Below are 19626 nucleotides of genomic sequence, written 5' to 3' on the forward strand. Positions count from 1 at the left end.
ACAGCAGCTAGCTTCATTTGGCTAAATCATGTTAATGTATGCACCTCCAAGGCTGCTAATGTTTGCCCTATGAGAGTAGCAGTTGTCATGGTGCCCACCCATACTTTCCCCCCTCTGCTAGTCTTTTATCAATAAAGACAATTGAGAGAGTGGTTGGGTCTGCCCCAGTCAGTTCATATCTTCCCAAATGTCCTTATTACTTCCTCTTTATTTTCCATTGTTATGCATTGAGCTAATTTCCAATGTTTTGTGAACCAGGTGCACTGCCAGCCTATTTGACAGTGGTGTTTACAGTGGTCTTTGGTATCCTGCTGGTATTGAATTCACTGGGTTGCTTCCTTGGACTAAGGTGGAAAAAGAGGCGAGGCCAAACAGGTGACCATAATGATCTTTTCATCTGAGGATGTGAAAGTGTTTCCTACATCACTTTCTGTCATGATAATGCCCTGATTCCTCAACAAAACTCTAAAGAAATTACTCTGAACCATGATGCAATTGTCAGCTCAGCCTCTCACTCTCTTCTCATTTCTCCATGTCCCTCTTTCTATCCGTCTATCCTGTCTCCTTTCCTTCTGCTCATTCTCTAAGCCTCTACCTCCCGCCACATTCATCCCTCAAAGCTGTCACTTCTGTGTTTCGTCCATATCTTTTATCTCATTTGCTAGTTTTATGTCCTTCGTCTATCTCTCCCTCTGTCTCTTTCTGTTTCTTCTTCAGTCTAACTGTCAGGTTCACACCCCCCTCTGTATTTTATTTTTCATTCCTCACCTTCTTCTGCCCTCTGGTTTTTTACATAGATTTTTCCCAGCTTACTTGTCTTTCATTCACTCTCTTTTTCTGGCCTTTTTATTGCTCTGATCAATTTCAGTGCTTATGAGATGATGCTCCTCTCTTCAAGTTCTAATTTCTGCACATTAAGCGTCTTTCCTCCTGTGTCTGCTCCCCCTGCAGGGGGTAGGGAAGGCAGTGTGTTGAATGAGAAGAAGAACGGAGAGGATGGGTAAGTTATGTTACTGCAGGTAACTTCTACCTGCAGTAGAAGTAATAAAGAGACACACATCCGCATCCACTCTAAGAAGTCTGAGACCTGATCCATTGGCTGACCCAGCTACTAAAACAGCCAGGCAGGCAAAACAAGCTTCTGTCAATATCCATTTATATCAGTGTCATCAAACTTGCACCACAGTCCTGCAATAAACAGGGATATGCAGCATACCACAAGATGCATTCTTATAAAGACTTTTAGACCCCATTTACACTTGGTTTTATAATGTGTTTTATAGTGATTGGATCACAAGTGAACAGTGCTAAATACAAGTGTAAACGACAACCAAGATGCATTGTGATTCAATCACTGAAACCGCTTGCCAAGGTGGTCTGGGATGAATTTGACCACATATCTTTTGTAGTGTAAACGCTAATGTGTCCTGATGCGTCACCGACAAGGACATAACAAGAAAATATGTCATCAATGCAGGACATGGTGGTTGTTTTGGTGACAGCGCACCAACGCCAAATACTTTGTCCTGCCAATCTCAACAGTTGGAATAGCCCATACATGTATATCAGGTCTGGAAACATTTCTTAGCTAGCCCATGTGAAACATATACGGCACTTGTCTGGCAACAGACTGATGTAATAAGTGTGCGCAGGGCTCTTTGACCTTGAAGTGACATAGGCAGTAACGAAATCTGAACACAAGTGGTCAGCTGGACACCTTGGAGACGCATTGTAGACACAGGTGTGAACAGCAGTGTGTCTCGGCTGCCCAATTGTGTTCGGATCACTGAAACGCATTTTAAAACCAAGTGTAAACAGCCTCTTAGGAAAAACAGTTGCAAAGTGTCCTGAGTGCATCTCTGTTAGTTACAGTACAGCAGTGGTAGGCAAATAGCAGCCCATGGGCCAAATCTGGCCCTCCAGCAAAAACATTTGGCCCTTGAAGAAAGCTCAATTTTCATAGTTTACATCAAAACCTTTCTAATTTTTACATCTGTAGTCTGGTAGTGCAACACAGAGGAAACATTTTTCTATATGAGTAATTTTTGCCAAATTTGTATTAATATTAGTTGCTCTAAATTTGTTGTTCATCACTGACATTTGCTGTTGGATACAGTCCTAAAAGAAACAGTTTAATCTATTAATTCTAATCTTAAATTAATTAATAGAAATAAAACAAAATACTGGAAAAATCAGCCCTGTGAAACGGTGCCCCCCCCCCCCCAAAAAAACATGTGAAAGTAACAAAAGCACAGAAAAGTAAAAGCAAATGACAGATTCTAATTTTTCCATGCAGGTCCAGTCAGTCAACTGCAAGCAACTCCAATAAGTATGAAAGCAGAGAAAAGGTCAACAAAGCAGCCCTGCGCACCCTCCTCATCGACTCTGAATGTGAAACAGACAGCAATGTCTACGAGAGCTATGCGGCGGTAAGAACAGAACTAAGGAGGAGAGGGAAGAGCAGGATGAGGGAAAGAGACATTGAGAAAAATATGCAGAGATACAGAAAAGGTTGAGTAAACAGATTAGGGGAGGAAAGAGGTTAGACAGGGGGTGAAGGAATCTGGCAGGAGAGGAAGTGGAGAATTCATCCATAACAAGGAAAGTGGATAGATAAACTAATGAAACCTTTAGCTGTTCACAGAGATGGAACATAGATCAATACTGCATCATTAGCATTCAAAATACACATCGATCTCAGAGAAATTATCATTTTGTACTTCAAAAAGGCCAACAAGGATTTGAACCTTGAAGAAATCCGTCGAGTGAGGTAAAAGAAAACAGATAGCAACTGTGCTGTCAGGATGGAATATAATGAAACCTCAAATTCCCTTGGAGGCAGGCTTTATCTCAACCCTGATTTAGAACAACACATACCTGTGAGAGTTGGTTCAAATAACTTTAAAAATATATTTCCTCATTTGGTATCTAACTGTATACAAATAGTTTTAGTTTTATTTACCCAGGTTTTGAGATGTCTGTCTCTAAGATGCAAAACAATGCAGGTGGTCCTCACAGTACTGGAAAATTACATTTAAAATCATTCAACTGCAACATTTCTTTGTATGAAAAATGTACCCATTACCCTGGATAATCCACAGACCTCACTGACAACCATTTTTATAGGGACTATATGTTCTGTCATCCTCTATGGTTCCCGTTTAAAACTACTCACAGCAAGTTTTATTCACCTCCATTTTACTGGGGAGGAGACAGAAATCCACCCCAGAATTATCTGAAATGGATGTATCAAGCTAAGTAAATAAAACCAAAACTAACTGCATGGTTGAATACTTGTAGGGGCCAGTCAGAAAACACATTTTTATTTGTCTGGGTTTTCATTTTGCGTGTGTGTAATTTGGGAAAACCATTCATAAGACACCTGGAATTCTCATTTACCTGAAGTTACTTTAAGTCATTCTGATGCTATCTCTTGCTTTTGTTTCACAAACTTCAGGAAAGTTCCCACTACCACCCCACTGGCGACTACATGCCTCCTCTCAGTCCACACCCTGAGGAAATATGTAAGCAGTGAACAGGTCAACAGTAAACACCTGATATCCCAATCAGGAACTACATCTGTGCTTGTTTATAATAGCATCTAAGGCTAATTAGAATATTTTCTGATTTATCTTAATGTTCATTATTAGCAATTATTCAACTAAAGTTATTTTAGAAAAGTGTTAATTATATTATGTCTTTGTCCATATTCATGTTTTGATATATTTCCTTGTTCTCTTGTGTTCTAAGATGTCACCCACCTCCCTCACAGCCATTTGTATGATGATGTGAGAGATGGACTGTACCAGGATGTCCTGCCTTCCTCTCGTCCTCCCCCTCTGTCCGTGTTTGACCACAGATTGCCTCATCAAAGGAGCGACTGGAGATCAGCATCCTACCCTCAGGTCTGTAAACAAAACCCCAGCCTATGGTGAGAGCTCCTATTTGATACAATAATTTAAAAAGTGTTAATATCACAGTTTAGTTAAAAACTTTAAAGTTTAGAAAAGGTAGCTTCATCATGTATATTGTGGTAATTGAGTTGCAATCTGTGTCTCAGCAGGATCCTGAGAGACTGAGGGAGATCATGGATGTTCGACAACCACAGAGAGATACTGATCTTCCCTTTGAACTGCGAGGCGAATTAGTCTAGAATGAGAAGGTCGAAACAAACAGATACTTTCTGACAGGGCTTGTATAGCAGATATTCAGTACAATCTTGTACAATGTTATTTATTTTATTCTTTTTGAATGGAAACTTAGAAGTAACCTTAAATGCACCAGTCAGAAGAGTAGAATGTAGCTGGAGTGCTTGATGTAAAACGCTATAACTCACTATTTCACTTTGAAATTTTACTGTGTACATTGAACATTTTTCCACAAAGGCAATGTGTGGATGTACAGTAAGATATGACAGACTGAACATAAGCAAGGCAGAATAATATGAAGAAGACTTATCTGAAAGCTTCAATAGCCTTATGCAATGAAGAATGTCAAAATGATGCTAATGTACTGCATATCAATTTCTTAAAGTCCATGTAAAGCAATAATAAATGTGTTTTGAGTTTGTCACACAACAGAAAAATGTGTAATTATCCACCCAGACAAATTTGAATGTGATGTAAGGCAAGAAACATGGATGATATTTTCATCATTGTCATCGTCATCCTTGGAGCAGTTGCCTCTCTGGCTCTGCTTTTTGGTGAAGTGCTTCCTGGCAAATGCTCTCCCTCCGGCCAGGGACCTCCTAGCCACACAGCCGGTGCTGAAGCCGAAGCTGCTGGCATTGACTCTACCTGTCTTCCCAGCTGAACAGCCAGTGCTTAAGCTGAAGCTCCACCCGTCAATGGATGCTTTAGCTGGGTTTAAAATAGCTCTTTGAGTGCTAACGTTGACCAAAAATGGCCCCATTGACCAGTGATAGCAGATTGTATGAAGTGAATCTCAGATGTCTCTGATGAAAGTTTGTAAAACTACCTTGTGTAAAATATTAACTATAAGTATATTTCTAGTGTTTATATAGAGGGGGAGAGGTCTTGCTAGTAACCCATCTACGTCATCGAGCCACCATTTCAGGCCTGCCCAAAAGATCTTGAACACAGAAATGGTGAAACAGTTTAACACTCTAACTCCACAATTCAGTAATACATAGTTAACTGTCTTTTCACATGTTTTCAGCAATTATTTTCTAACATGTATAATGGATTTAAAAAGAAATCTCTGATTGTCCTTTACACAGACTTTAAAACACAGACAGTATTGTTTTTCACCAGCTCCTTTCTTTTCTCTGTTTATGTTCTTACTCTATCCCCCCCCTCCCTTGACCTTGTTTTGTTCTTTCACCTTTGCCCTCTTTCTTGGAGCCCAGTCATGGTCACTACCCACAGTTCCCCCTGCCCTGGCCTGCAGACAGACATGAATCAGTCAGTTAGACACAAAAATGGACTGACATCACTGTGGTTGGCACTGGAGCAGAAGACTCACGGTGCCACCCTGGAAGACATCATCCTTTTGACCCATCCAACATTAACATTTTCCACCGTGTATCCAGATGAGGACCTGACAAGAGTAGCCTGTCCCTTCCCTGTCTGCTACAAGGAGTTTTAGTCCTCACTGTTAGTCCATGGGAATCCCTACAATAGGATTGTACCAAGTGGTATTTAGCATGGTTATGTCTTCAGGAGGTAAAACCATATCTTGGGCCTGACTCTAATCCTGTTTTCTCTCGGATTGAAGTTTAGCTCACAACATCAGTGAGAGAGAGAGACCATGAGGGGAATTCATCTTACTGAGAGTGGGCAGCCAAAGACAGATAGAGACAGAAAAAGAGGGTGAGAAGGCTACTGTGAGCTAAGCTGCAACTGTGGTTACTGCTACAAATAAAAGGGAAAAAAAATCTCTTCTCTTTCTTTGGTTTTCATTATTATTAAAGTTGTAGTTCAAGGAAAAGCAATTCACCATAGGCTCTATGATAATAATAATAATCTTATATAGCAGTTTTCAAAACCAAGGTTGCTTAACACAAAGCGGCAAATTAAAATCAACAAGTTATAAAATCAAGCAAAATCTAATCAAATTGATTAGATTAAAATAGATTTGATAAAAATCAATTCCAGTAATGTAAAATAAAAGAAATAAGATAATTCAAGTAAAATACAACAAGTCAACAGCCAGACTCCTTTATGTTAATCTGATGGCAATTTAACATGTAGGTCAAATGTCTGAATAAGCACCCTGGTCACCTTTACATAAAAGTCACAACAGCAATCTAACTAGTTTGGACCTAGTAACATTTCCATATCACTTTCAACACATATATATATATAAAAAGCAAAAGGAAATCGGGATAAGTTTTCCGAAAAGGGTTTTTTTCGAAGAAGATATTTAAAACAATGTTACTGACTCATCCAGCCTAATCAGGCAAGTCATTCCACAGCCTCAGTGCCTTGACTATATACATATATATATATATATATATATATATATATATATATATATATATATATATATATATATACTCGTTTAGACTTCTGCAGAATACTTTGCTTTAGTTTCAGTTTTAGACTTTTGAAGGAATTATTTTTAAATATGATGATGCATCACTCCGTGCTCTGCGCTGTGTTTTCATTATGATTAGTCTTTCGTTTTCTCATACAAGGTAAATAAGTTAACTCGAAGGGGAAATACGGTCTAGTGCTCAACTAAAATGTCCCTTTTAAGTCTTGAGGAACAAAAATCACCTTCTGTGCTGTGCATTAAAATAGTCCGTGATTTGAGATAATGTAGAATAAAATAATCTGCTTTTGAAGTTGTTATTCATTCCTGTATAACATTACAACTACATCAGCTAGTGGTGCTAATAGATACCACTAGAACCTGTGTGTTGGAGTGGAATTACATAGTTGTGAAGCCATTTTATTCATCCAACCTGTCTGTACTTTGTTGCAGTTGTTCGACTTTGAAGATGGCCTTGTGAGTTTTGAGAATAGCAGCCTTTAGGTGTAACATTGTTTAACCAGGTTAAATTATCCAAATCATATTGTGATGTGTTGTAAGACTATTTCATTTGTATAAATGGTCTGTCCTTGTTTAACCTTGAAGATGGCCTAGTAGCCTGCAACCTACAACCATGTTAGACTACATAATGTTTTTATGAATATAATTTCTAGTTAGTCTAGACTAGTGCAGGTGGCTGTTTCTTGACTTCATTCAAGATATATATATATAATATGACCCATTCATACCTATTGATGATGTACATTTTTAGCTGCAGCTTGAAAATACATACAGAACACATGCAAAAATAGATGGTGTCTTCTTGTATTACACTAACAGAGTTTGTGTCTTCTGTGTATTCATGTTACTTCTTTTATTGTTTACTGCAGAGATCAGAAACTTCCTCAAAGTTGGCTCTTTCAGGTTCCTGCTGTCTTGTAGTGTACACAAATAGTGATCGAGCTCTTATAATATCTTTGCACAGAGCCGTTATGCATGCAGCCTGTTTCTGCTTCCAACTTCTGCTTTTTCCCTCAAGCACGATTCGTCACATCGGTCTCATGAGCACACACATGCAATACAGATAACTCATAGAGTCCAATGAGACACACATATATAGAAAAAAGGCTGTAATCTTTATTTAGTGTTCATAAGTAGGTATAATGGTGTGTAGGTGTGCAATAATACACGTTTTCTTTATTGATGAAGATGACAATTTGATTAAATCTAGGTTCACATAACATCACTCTTTTTTGGGTTATTACTGTAAAACACTCATCAAGTCATTTCAAAGGAATGATTGCAATGGAGATGTTTACTTACAGTATGATGATATTAAAATCTTTGCAAGGTTGTTATTGTTCACAAATTTGTCCAACCTGCAAAATTCTGTTTCCTTAATGGGGCCCTACTGCCTGGAGATAAATCTCTATGTTTCACTGAGCTGCGTTCCCTCAATTAGGCTCGCTATTCTCCATCATGAGCTGTCAAGGTATGTTTGTCTCATTACTGAACAATTGTTTAAGTTCCTGTCAAGCTGACTGCTGTGTTCAAACCAAAGTCTGTTCTTGATGCATCATTTCAGCTCAGGCAGGAACGGTAATCTGCTAAACTGAAGGTTTGACAGCTCAATACTGTATGTCAACTCCTATTTTTCTTCGCTTGCCTCACGCAAACGTTGATATGTTGTGTTCTGAAGAATCTCCAGGGAGCTTGAACACACAGGCTGCATAAGTGTACAGTTAAGTCAAAAAGAGAAACAAATAAGAGACTTTAATTACCTCCGCTCTAGGATTGTTTTCACATCCTTATTACCCCTCTCCTGGATGTTTTTTTTTTTTTTTTTTTGAAAAAAAGAAATACGAGATTGAGTAAAACTCTTATCACTTTAACAGGTTGTGCTACCGGTGGGGAGCTAACTCAATTTTAACTCAAATTTCTGCAAACCCTGTCATTGCGCTCATTATTCATATTTTTCAATTTGAACTAAATAGAAATCAAATCAAAAGCAACCACAGGTTTTACAAATTAGAACATGATTTTACAGGCAGTTTTTATGACTCACTTTGTGCATCTGCTCTCCTGTTGTCAGTAATGAGGATGGAATTTGCCCTCCAATGTGGATGAAAGAATACAACTGAATAAATACAACAATAGTGCATGACAGATAGCTAACACAATGAATTATTAATTTTGATAGATCCTACAGCATAATGAAACTAAAAGAACATGTGATCCTCTTTAATTATAGATGGTTTTTATGGCTGGCCATAGTATATGTACTTTACTAAAAATAAAACTGTACCACAGATTAGTATTTTTCCACTTTGGAAAGCCTCCTGCACCAGCCACCTTTCTCTCAGCTGATGACTTTGCATCCTCCTTCTGTTTTGTGAACCATGTGGTGTATGTCAGTGTGTCTGTTCCAGTTAAGGGTGTGTCACTTATTGCATTTTCCCCTCTCACTGAGGAAGATGTCTCCAAACTTCTGCTCTTGAATCATCCCAATCTTGTTCTGGCTCCCTCCAATTCCCTCCAATGGCTTTCAAGCTACCTCACACACAATCATGCCTGTGATCGCACACTTTACAACCCAGAGTTCTAGAGCATGCTGTCTCAAATCCCCTCTCTCAAAATTATCTACTTGATTTAAACCGGTCCAGTTTTAAGAGCAGTCATTCCACTGAGACAGTACCGCTGTCAGTGATACTGTAGAAACCCTGAGGTCAGCAGTCAGTACCTACTCACCTAATATCCTCTTTTTCTCTCCACTCTTCTCTTTCTCAAAAAGTAGAAAATAAATTGTCAAGAGTTATGCACTTATGTGTTACTTCACGTACCTGCAACCTTGTGGTCCTTGTCTCAGGTGGAACATGGGACTGAACTTTGCAGCACGCTTCTCCTTGATCCTCTATTGCTTGTATTGTACCTCATTTGAACAATGCTTTAAGCAAATGCCAAATTAATACATGTAAAGTAGAGTTACTAATAAAGCCTAATGACCCAAGAGATTACAAGTAAAACAAGAAAAAGATGAGTTTTGCATTTTTATCACATTTTTACATTGTAGAAATATAGTCCACATTTGTCTCTATATAAAATAGTGTAAGCTTTATTTTAACAGACAAACAATACGCCCCTGGTATTTTTGCCTAAAGGCACATATTTAACATAACATTTTTTTTTTCAAGTTCCATTTGAACCTGGATCTATTTTTTTGTTTTTGTATGTAAGCACATTTGAATTCACACATCCCTCTCTGCTCACTCATTAAAATGCACTTAACACTCCCACTGAAACATTGTGACAAAATGACCAAAGGAGGACAACAGTGGTGGAACATAAAAAAATACATTCAATTCAAGTACTTTACTTACGGACAATTTTGAGACACCTTAAATGAGTATTTCAATTGTATGTTACATTATTTAACTAATTTTCAGAAGGAAATGCTGTTTTGTTTTGTTTTTTACTCCACTATATTTATTTGACAACTGCAATTTCTAGGTACTGCACTTTGCAAATAAATATTTAACATTCAAATAAATATCATCTCATGCAATATGATACATTGATTTAGATTAAACTACTCAAGAGTGAGTAAAATTCATCAAATTTTCTTCACCTTGACCAGCTACATGGTTAAATTGCTGCTTTCACATTAATGCATCAGAAATAATAATAATCAAATATTAATATATCAATGTTAATAAATTATATTAACACCGACAGGTGCCTGCATAATGAGTACTGTTATTTTTAATACTTCAAGTACATTGTGCTAATTATATTTGCATACTTTTAAGTTTTGAATGCAGGACTCTTACCATTATATTGCAGTATTATTACTTTTACTTAAGTAATGGATCTGAATACTTCATCCACCACTGGAGAACAACACCAAGCAGAAACCCATATTACATTTATATACATTTTACAGGTTTTTACATGTGTTTTGTTTAAATGACTTCATAAACAGTATTGTGTTTACTAAACTGTGTATTTAGACAGATCATTGCTTTTCAATGAGCACATAATGTGTACCTGTGTACATTTCTGAAATGTTTTTTAAAATATTATCTACACATATGCAGTACAATTGGAGGGAAATAAAATACAGAAATAAATTGTTATAGTAAGAATGGAAAAATGAATGAATAGCAAATTATTAAGGAAGTAATAATTTATGAACAGATTGATGGACCTCTCTGCAGAATAGAGAATATTAATTGTATTTGTGCACAAGAGCATTTATTACTTGTGTGGCTAAATCTCATTCTGTGATTGGCTGGAGGCGTCCATAGTGATGTGTGAAGGTCAAGTGTTGGACAGAATCTGCTTTTAACAAATCAACAGTTTCTTTATATATTTAATATCTGAAAACCTAAGAAAATAATATTTTATGCTTAGTGTGAAGTGTTAACAATTTTCTTTCGAGCAACCATAGAAATGAAGAATGTGACAGAGAACAAGCTGATCTGAAAGCGTCCCCACAGCTCTCAGGACAAAGACTGTCCTCTGCTAGTGTGAATGAATTGCAGGCTTTGTCTGCTGTAACAGTTTAGGTTTGTGTTTCTCAGTGTAATGCCACTGGGTCACAATCACACACACAAATCTTGCAGTCTTGAAGCAGAAATTGAAAAATCTGACAAAAACACTCATTCAACAAGTTGGCAATGTTACTGCTTAATCGCAATTCAATGTGATAAATGTGGAGCAGATGATTTTCTGTGGTTATATACAATGTTTTACAGATGTTTTTATAATTGAGGTGTTAGCAAGATAGAGAACTTTTAGTAATGCCCTACACAAACAGATTTGTTTCTTTAGGGGTGACTTGAAATGGTTAGTATTTAAAGTAAAAATACAGAGTACTTGACGGCTACAGAATATCCTCAGTGCCAGTGTGTTCAAGGTAGAGGGTGTAATATAATTATTCACCAATAGAAGCAAGCTATACATGTAAAATTGCGTTTAACATGTACAACCATTAATTTCTTGAAGTGAAACAGAAACAAGGACAGAGATGACAGATTGTCCTGTGGACAGAAATAATAGTATAAACATGGAGACAGACAGTCAATTAGACAAGACTAGTGCAGTGCCCGCTCAAAACGTGCCTGTTCGGAACAGGCCGATTTCTCAATACCTGCAGAGAGTTGTGCCTGTCCCCTAAACGCCTTTCATGTAGACTATTGGTAGACGCTACAATTTATCGATGCTCCCTAAATACCTCACATGCAGCCTATCGGTAGGTGTTATAATTTACCCATGATCCCTAAACGCCTCACATGCAGGCTACCGGTATCTGGTGACTACAATTTTGAGTTGAGCTGAAGTTGATCAGATTAACTGTAGTGCCAGTTTAAAACGTGCCTGACACATCCTGCACTATGTCTTGAACATACTTACAAAGTTCCCGCATGTGAGGAACAGGAATAGAGCTTAATTCTCTAAACTTTTTCAATTCATTCTCTATGGTAGGTCTCATCACTAAGGGTGTGATCCCACTTCTGACCACAGTGTGGGTTGCAATGGCAGATTGGCGCTGTCTGTATTTCTGCTCGTTGAATCCATGTGCAGAAGAAGAAGCAGAAGCAACATCGTTTATGAGGTATTTTTATATATTTCTGAACATGCCTGAGATATCCAGCACTAAGTCTTACATGCCAAGTTTCATTCACAGTACACAGTTCAACAGTAGAGCTTAAGTCTCTTAAACTTTTTCAAGTCATTAACACTATGGATGTAATCCCACCTCCGGCCACAGTGTGGGTTGCAACAGTAGAGTGGTGCTGTGCGGATTTCCGCTCGTTGACCCCACGGGCGGAAGAAGAAGCAAATTAGGTATTTTTATATATTTCTGAACATGTCTGAGATATCCAGTACTCAGTCTTGAAAGTGCATGCCAAGTTTCGTTCACAGTAACGTTACACAGTTCAATAGTAGAGCTTAAGTCTCTTAAACATTTTCAAGTCATTAACATTATGGATGTAATCCCACCTCCGACCACAGTGTGGGTTGCAATGGTAGAGTGGCGCTTCCCGTATTTCTGCTCGTTGACTCGACGGGCAGAAAAAGAAGCAAATCAACATTACTTATGAGGTATTTTTATATATTTCTGGAGAACAGCTAATCCAAACAACTTCACAAATCGACATTGCACTTCCTCGTTTCCCCATCAATCCACCCTCCAGGTATGAAGTAGATCAGATGAATGGTTCTCGAGATACACAAAGGACAAACCCACATACATACCTACATACATACATACATACATACATATATATATATATATATATATATATATATATATATATATATATATATATATATATATATATATATATATATACATACACACACACAAACACACACACACACACACACACACACACATATATATACATATATATATATATATATATATATATATACACACACACATACATACACACATACATAACTTAACTACAACATAATTTACATACAAACTGACAGACAGACAGACAGACAAACAGATAGAGCTTCCTTGTTTGAAACAAACCAGACCAGACAAATAAGAGAAACATGTAGTTTACTGTTGGAAATATAGAAGTAAAGCAGGAAGAGAAACGACCATGCTGAACTGCAGACAGATGTCATAGCAGAGTGAGTGAGAGTGAAAAACTGGAAGCCAAACAACAAGAAGGAGGAGGCCATGTTGTGAGAAGGAGTGGGTGAGCGAGAGACTGAAACACAATTCAGACAGTTGGATGAGGAAGTAGTGATGGTGAGCACATGGGTGTGGTTGGTTAGCAGTTACTCCATCAGCCTTTCAATAGTGGCAGACAGAGGAAAGCATCGCAGATGATGAGGCTGTGGACAAATCTCTGGACCAGGGCACCTTACAGAATGGATACAAAGGTAAGCATAATAGCCTGAGTGGATGACTAAATATCAGAGGGTTGAGGAGTTGTTTTGAAGAAGCGGACTGAAAGGAGATTGATGGAGGATGACAGACAAACGGATGAACAGACAGACGGAGAGTGAGTGAGAGTGCTAGATGTGACAAACAGGCAGGCAGGTCAGGCTAGGGGAAGGGAAAGACGCCTGTACAGCCCAAGGGAAACAGGCCTCATCTTGACATATGCTCTGGAGTGAAATGAAGATTGGCATGACCTGCTAATCTGAGCTGTCACAGCTCATGACGGCCACGGACGCTCACCTGTCACACTGTTCCGAGCCTGGAGGACAAGCTGCCACCAGGATAGGTCAAAGATCGAGATTCATTTTCTGCTGGGGGTGAATTCAAACCGAGCCACTGGCCTAGACTTCCATCTGTCACTCTACCTGCCTCTGCTGCGTGTAAAAGAAAATTGTCTGCATGTATGTTTGGCATTGTTCTCTGTGTTGCTATGAAATAATACAGTGTCGGACAGGTTTTTGCTTACTTTCTGATTGTCTATAGTGTTTTGTTTCAAGCTGGGAGCACTATGTTGTGAGGGGGAGGAAAGCGTATGTTTTTCCACTGACTCAAAGTGAGCTGCATACTGGTACAGGATTTCCATTATGTTAAAAAGACTTGTTTTGACACATCCTCCAATGCCATTTTTTAATTGGTGACAGTAGCAAACTTAAAAAATGTGGTGAAGTTTGATCAATAGCGATACAAAGTTCAACAAGACGTGTGGGAGGATTGCATACACGATGTGCGGCCTCGATCTCTCATATTTGACAAATGAAAAAAAAAAGAAAACCGTGGGTATGATGTGTGTGTCTTATACAATTTGACATTCAGAGTAAGAGTCTGTTTTCTGTCATGCTGTGTGAGGAGTGTGAGTGATGTTGCATGTGCGCTTTAGAGGGAAGAGGGGTTAGCAATGTGGTAAACTCAATGAGTACAACTTCCTGTCTAGTAGACCTGCAATGTACAAAATGTTCCAGAGTGACTGCTCTCTTGTTTCAATCAGCTAAACAGATCATTTAATTTACAATTTAGTATGTACATTCACATTGCACTTGTGCCCTGGTTAAACAATTGCAAAAATCATTACCATGGCTACAGAGGCATTGTCTTTCTGTGTGCTGATGAGCAGACATTTTCTTTGGATGTTGTGTATCTGCTCCAATTCTTTGCAACAGATGTACCACAGTGGCTGTATTTATATCACCTGTCTTCTTATATAGAATCACTTGTGCTATCTGAGGGGCTCTGGATGACTTTGCAGATTTCATCTGAAATGGTCTTAGTTTTTATCATGTGTTAAAACTGTACAAGTTGAAACATAATTTCACACTAGCTGTGATACAACCTGGTTTACTCTTTCTATGCTATTGTTTCACCTCTTCTCCTCACAATATGTTTTTTTTTTTCAGATTCATTTTGCTTCCTTGACCATTCTCCTTTTTGTCACGTTAAATGGTGAGTGCCAAGAATTCTGAATTAGTACTGAATCAGCTTGCTGAGAAGTCACATGTGATTAGCATTTAAAGTAAGACCTAAGTACCTTATTCTGAACAGGAGCCACTTAGGTCTTAAATCATAATAACAGGATAATAAAAAATGTAAATGCTAAAACGTGGCTTTACATTAGTATAGGTAGCGAAGAGTCACAAAGCCAGTGAACTGACTCACTAATATCACTTACACAGAAATATCTATTTAAAGTTTTCTAAAATTAGCTAATTAACATCAGCCACCACAAGCTAGTGGTCACACCACACCAAGTAAGACTAGCAGCAAAAACCCTGAGTGCAATGAATTGTGCAAGAGTGTATTCTATAACTTGTGACCTCAACATATCATTTGTAAGAGGAAGAATGTGTTATCCCTTCTTGCAAAAGTTGCATTGTGTCACTTAATGCTGCAGCTTGGGAATGAGAAACTTAAAGGGGTACTCAAGCAATTTAATACTTCCCCTCTTAAAAGTTAGAGGACTTGTTAGAGACAAGTATGAAATAGAATGGTCAAAATGCAGCAGAGGCTGAGATATCTTAACTTTTAGTCCCCAGCAAGTGTCAAGCTCCAAAAACACTGGATCCTACATTTCTCATGAAGCACATCAATAGCATCTTTCTTTAGACCCTACCTGCTAGATGCCTAAGGAAGGGCCACAGAGGAGCACTGTTTTCACAGTTCACAATGATCATTATGTGTAAAATCAGTGGAATGCTCCTTCAAATGCTGAGGAATTTACATAAAGGATTGTAATAAATATTCAAGACTAGGATAACTAAATATTCATGAGGACAGTAATGTGTAAACTAATAATACAGAGTGTATAGTGTAATGGGGGTCTAGTCAATACACAAACAAGAAGAAATTGCAACACTTTTCATTCAGCAGCCAACTATTTCAGTGTGGGCTGAGGGTCTAACCTTATTTAGTCCAGATATGAGGATAAACTCACAATAAATCCTGAAATAAACAATACTGACAATAAATAATTAAAATCAATTCCTTAGATTATGAGCATATGCATTGAATACAAAGAGTTTTTTCATCTATACACAATATAGGCTGACACTTTTTAATTTTTAAATTAAAAAAATTGGAGTTAACTATGAAACATTATCCCGAGTCCCTTCTTACAGTATAGGTTCATTAAAGCAGTTGAAACCACTGCATTAACCGCAGAAAGTAGAGCTTTTATAGAGCTTCAGCACTAATTGGAAGGTGCTGAGTGAGTAAACAGACAACGGCCTCACTGTCCTGTAGTCTCACACAACAATCCAGCTCTGTTGTAGCTGGAGGTTTTGTAAGAGCTACTTCTTTGTAGCTGTGCCGCACTGCCCCACTCACAAGACTATTACTGTGACATACTCCCAGTGCATCTGCAGGCCTCTCTCTCCCCTGCAATGGCCAGACACATTCTCAAGTCTGGACTCTGCCAGGAATACATCACAGCCTTGTTTGAGAAAGTCACTGGAATAAACAACACTGTGCTTTGTTCTTCCTGTAAAGTGTACTGTATTTAGGCCTCACTATGAACTCGCTGTGCACTTGGTGATTAAAATGTGTCTTTTCCCTGCAGTGTCAAGAGCTCAGACTCCCACACCCGTGGATCAAATGGAGCCTGTGAGCAGCAGTACGGCAGGCGCAACGATGCTCACTGCTCCGACTCCCAATGGTATGATACTTGTGAATATTCTGAGAAATGCCACTTGCAGCCTTTAGAGTCTCCAGGCAAATTTGTTTTTTTACAGTTACCATCCATAATCATTCATGTTAGGACCTAAACACGGTACTCTTGCTGTAAAGTCACAAGGATGATGGTAATAGAACAGAATAGCTATCTATCTATCTATCTATCTATCTATCTATCTATCTATCTATCTAATCGTATTAGAAGAAGTCAAACATCTTTCAGTTTCATTGTAATTCATAATTATCATCTTGGTGTAACAGGAAGAAGAATGGACACCAGAGTCACCAGAGATGTTGTTGCCTCCCTGGAAACTTCCCCTGCTGAACAAACCATAAACCAGAACACCAGCAACCCAGTTAAAGTCAACACCACCACATTAGAGACTACACCCTCCACAGGTAGTGTGGTGTGATGTTAGCGCTGTATGTAACATAATTTTATGTAGATTTAAATCATTCTAATTTATGCTGATGTGATTTTTATATTTCTGTTCATTTAGTGTCCAGTGAGAGAACAACAAATTCACAAACAAAGCCCACATCCACTCCAGGTAACAATCTTCGCCCTCTCAGTGACATGTTTGAGCACCCAGTTGGTGGAGCTATTGGCTGGTAGATAGACCATGAGCACTCCAGTATAAATAACATCCCCTCACACCAATAGCAAAGGCTTACAGTAAGCTTTCCCATCAAAAATACAGAAAGCTTTAAACTAATTATGAGGTCATTAGAAAATGTTAAACTCCCTGTCCTTGTTGAGATATACAGAGGAGTATTTCTGCTGTATTCCACCACACCAGAGAGAGAACTAGAGTCAGAGCGCTGATATGCTTTAAAAAGTGTCAGCTTGATGTCCCCTGAGAGTCATTCCACTGAAATATTCAGAAATTCAATTAAAAATTTAGTTAAATATAGGAATGAACCTGGAATATAATGAGAAGCAGTTATGTATGGACTCACATGGCAAAGATAAGGATTCAGTATGTCAAAAAAAATGTTCCAATACATAAGATAATGTTTTTACATTATAAACTTGTGTGTAACAAATACTAAACCTAATGAATATTGAATTCAGGGAAACTAATGTTTCTTTTTCCAGCATCCACAGTGAACTCCACCACATCCACAGCTAAGAAAACCACCACAAACGGGAGCCATCAAACAGTTGCCTGGGGTAACTAAAAATTTTCCTACTCCACAGTTACCTTAAATGCCACAGGCATTGCGGTTTTATTGTTATCTCATGGCAGACTGACAGTATCACAATTCCCGGTCTTCCAAACAAAACCCATGGCGGATTGGTAGAATAGAGCACCTCACTTCCTCTCTTGCCAGCAGATTAATGCTTGATTGTACCTTATGCAAGAAGAGATAAGATATTGTGTGCTCGTTCTGTGCTGGCTTACCATAGATAGGGTTTTGATGCACCATCAACAGCATGTCAGCGGGGCCAGTAGATCTGTCATGCCATCTCTGACTGTTGTTCCCTGATGATCCTCTGTCTTTTTTCTTCCTGTAGAGGCTTCCTGTCTTCAACAGTAAAACTTAATTCAGTACTTTTCTTTCTACTTTTACCTGTTATAGATCCAAAGTGGGACCAAGATTTCAGCTATGGTAAGAAGCTCCTCTTGACTGTTTTTTTTTTGTTTGTTTTTTTTTTACTTGTTGCATCTATGGTTGAGTGTTTGATATGAGTTTTATATGTCTAGATTATAAGTCCCTGCGCAAGGCTGGACTGGGCATTGCAGCCATTCTCTTCATCCTGGGCATCATGATCATCAGCTGTAAGTATAACTCTGAGAGACATGTTTGTCCTTTGTGATCTCTTGTAAACTGCAGTAATTATATTCAACCATTTCTCTCTCTTGTGTTTCATTTCTCACTGTAGGTGGTAAAGTGTGTAAGCCGCCCAAGTGTCGCAAGAAGTCATCAAAGTAAGTACTTCTGATGTTTACGGCCATAATCTTTAATTTCATTAATTCTAGCTCGGATTTTGTATTTGTGCAGTTTTTTGAGAGGTGTATGATTAGCACAACAGCTGGATAATTTAAGACTGACAGAAGTGATGTTTGACCACAGTAAATTACAGCCCATTGTGCATGAAGGATAGCTGTTCTTATACCATGCTGTTGGAAACTGCAGTTGAATGGGTTAAGTAATTCATACCACAGGCTACAGGATGATATATGGCAAACAATCAGTCACTTTAGACATATAACAGCTCAACAGAATGCTGACTAAAATCTCTTTTATGATTAATAGATCAGAAAGATCCTGATTAAGCTATTTGTAGGGCAGAACTGTATCAGACCAACCACAACAAGTGCAAATTGTTTGTTCTCCTTACTGTGGTGTATATTATGTTTGATAATTATAATTGATTGCTAGAATAATGTGTGATTCTTGTTAATGGTCTGTCTTTATTTTCTAGGTCATATCAAGTGGCCCAAGGATAAGGAGAGAGCATGTGTGCAGTGATAATAGTAAAGTGTTGCAGAAAACCAACCTGGAGTTCATCACATTCAACACGCATTTTGTGTGAATATGAATTGATTGAATGACTGTATGCTGCTTAGTAACAATGTCATAGAAAAACACTGAATAAACAGAAAACATGAATTATACAGACGAGTGAAAAGCTATGCCATCACCTGCTTTCTGTACGTGATAAAACTGCACTGAAATAGTAAAGTGATTATTTATCTTGGCAAACAATGAAGAGATGATTCATATTTTAGTCATACCATCAGCTGTGAAGCAGGCTTGTTTCAAATGACCTTTGTATCTTATAACATAGCCATAGGCAGTGTTTCACAGCCAAGATTATTATTAAAGGTTATGAAGAATAACCCCATAAGTTCCTACATTTGACAAACTCACACAATACTTAAATCAGGATCTAGAAATGAAGCTGGGTCACTTACTCTTCCTGCACGCTCTTTACACTCTCAATCTCAACAAAAACGTGATGTTTAGTAAGGGGTGTCTAAGCCTCTTAGTGG

At 38.2% G+C, this 19626-nt stretch overlaps 2 protein-coding genes across 6 annotated transcripts in view; both read left to right on the forward strand.

Annotated features, from left to right (window-relative positions):
- nphs1 (NPHS1 adhesion molecule, nephrin) overlaps positions 1-4575 on the forward strand; it is a 42888-nt gene extending 38313 nt beyond the window's left edge. For all 4 annotated transcript variants that reach the window (XM_044359962.1, XM_044359964.1, XM_044359963.1 and 1 more), the window contains 6 exons: positions 259-375; positions 952-1000; positions 2297-2429; positions 3458-3524; positions 3751-3905; positions 4064-4575. In XM_044359962.1, the coding sequence (XP_044215897.1) occupies positions 259-375; positions 952-1000; positions 2297-2429; positions 3458-3524; positions 3751-3905; positions 4064-4153 (611 nt within the window). In that variant the 3' untranslated portion in view covers positions 4154-4575. The remainder of the gene's footprint in view (positions 1-258; positions 376-951; positions 1001-2296; positions 2430-3457; positions 3525-3750; positions 3906-4063) is intronic.
- Positions 4576-13088: 8513 nt separating this feature from the next.
- On the forward strand, positions 13089-19248 carry fxyd5 (FXYD domain containing ion transport regulator 5). 2 transcript variants are annotated; one of them, XM_044360429.1, is made up of 10 exons: positions 13089-13401; positions 14854-14899; positions 16512-16607; positions 16886-17023; positions 17125-17175; positions 17733-17798; positions 18209-18238; positions 18334-18408; positions 18513-18558; positions 19056-19248. In XM_044360429.1, the coding sequence occupies exons 1-10, from the start codon at positions 13345-13347 to the stop codon at positions 19078-19080; spliced, it is 630 nt and encodes a 209-aa protein (XP_044216364.1). In that variant the 5' UTR covers positions 13089-13344; the 3' UTR covers positions 19081-19248. The 2 variants fall into 2 exon arrangements, with proteins under 2 accessions (XP_044216364.1, XP_044216363.1); XM_044360428.1 differs by having other exon boundaries at positions 13093-13401; positions 17724-17798.
- Positions 19249-19626: the final 378 nt, after the last annotated feature.

This window comes from Thunnus albacares, chromosome 8 (assembly GCF_914725855.1).
Source record: "Thunnus albacares chromosome 8, fThuAlb1.1, whole genome shotgun sequence".
Classification (NCBI taxonomy): domain Eukaryota; kingdom Metazoa; phylum Chordata; class Actinopteri; order Scombriformes; family Scombridae; genus Thunnus; species Thunnus albacares.

Coding starts and splice junctions, on each gene's coding strand:
- fxyd5 (XM_044360428.1), top strand. CDS start 13,345: ATGATGAGGCTGTGGACAAATCTCTGGACCAGGGCACCTTACAGAATG. Junction 14,900..16,511: donor CCTTTTTGTCACGTTAAATG/GTGAGTGCCAAG, acceptor TTTTCCCTGCAG/TGTCAAGAGCTCAGACTCCC. Junction 18,559..19,055: donor TGTCGCAAGAAGTCATCAAA/GTAAGTACTTCT, acceptor TTTATTTTCTAG/GTCATATCAAGTGGCCCAAG.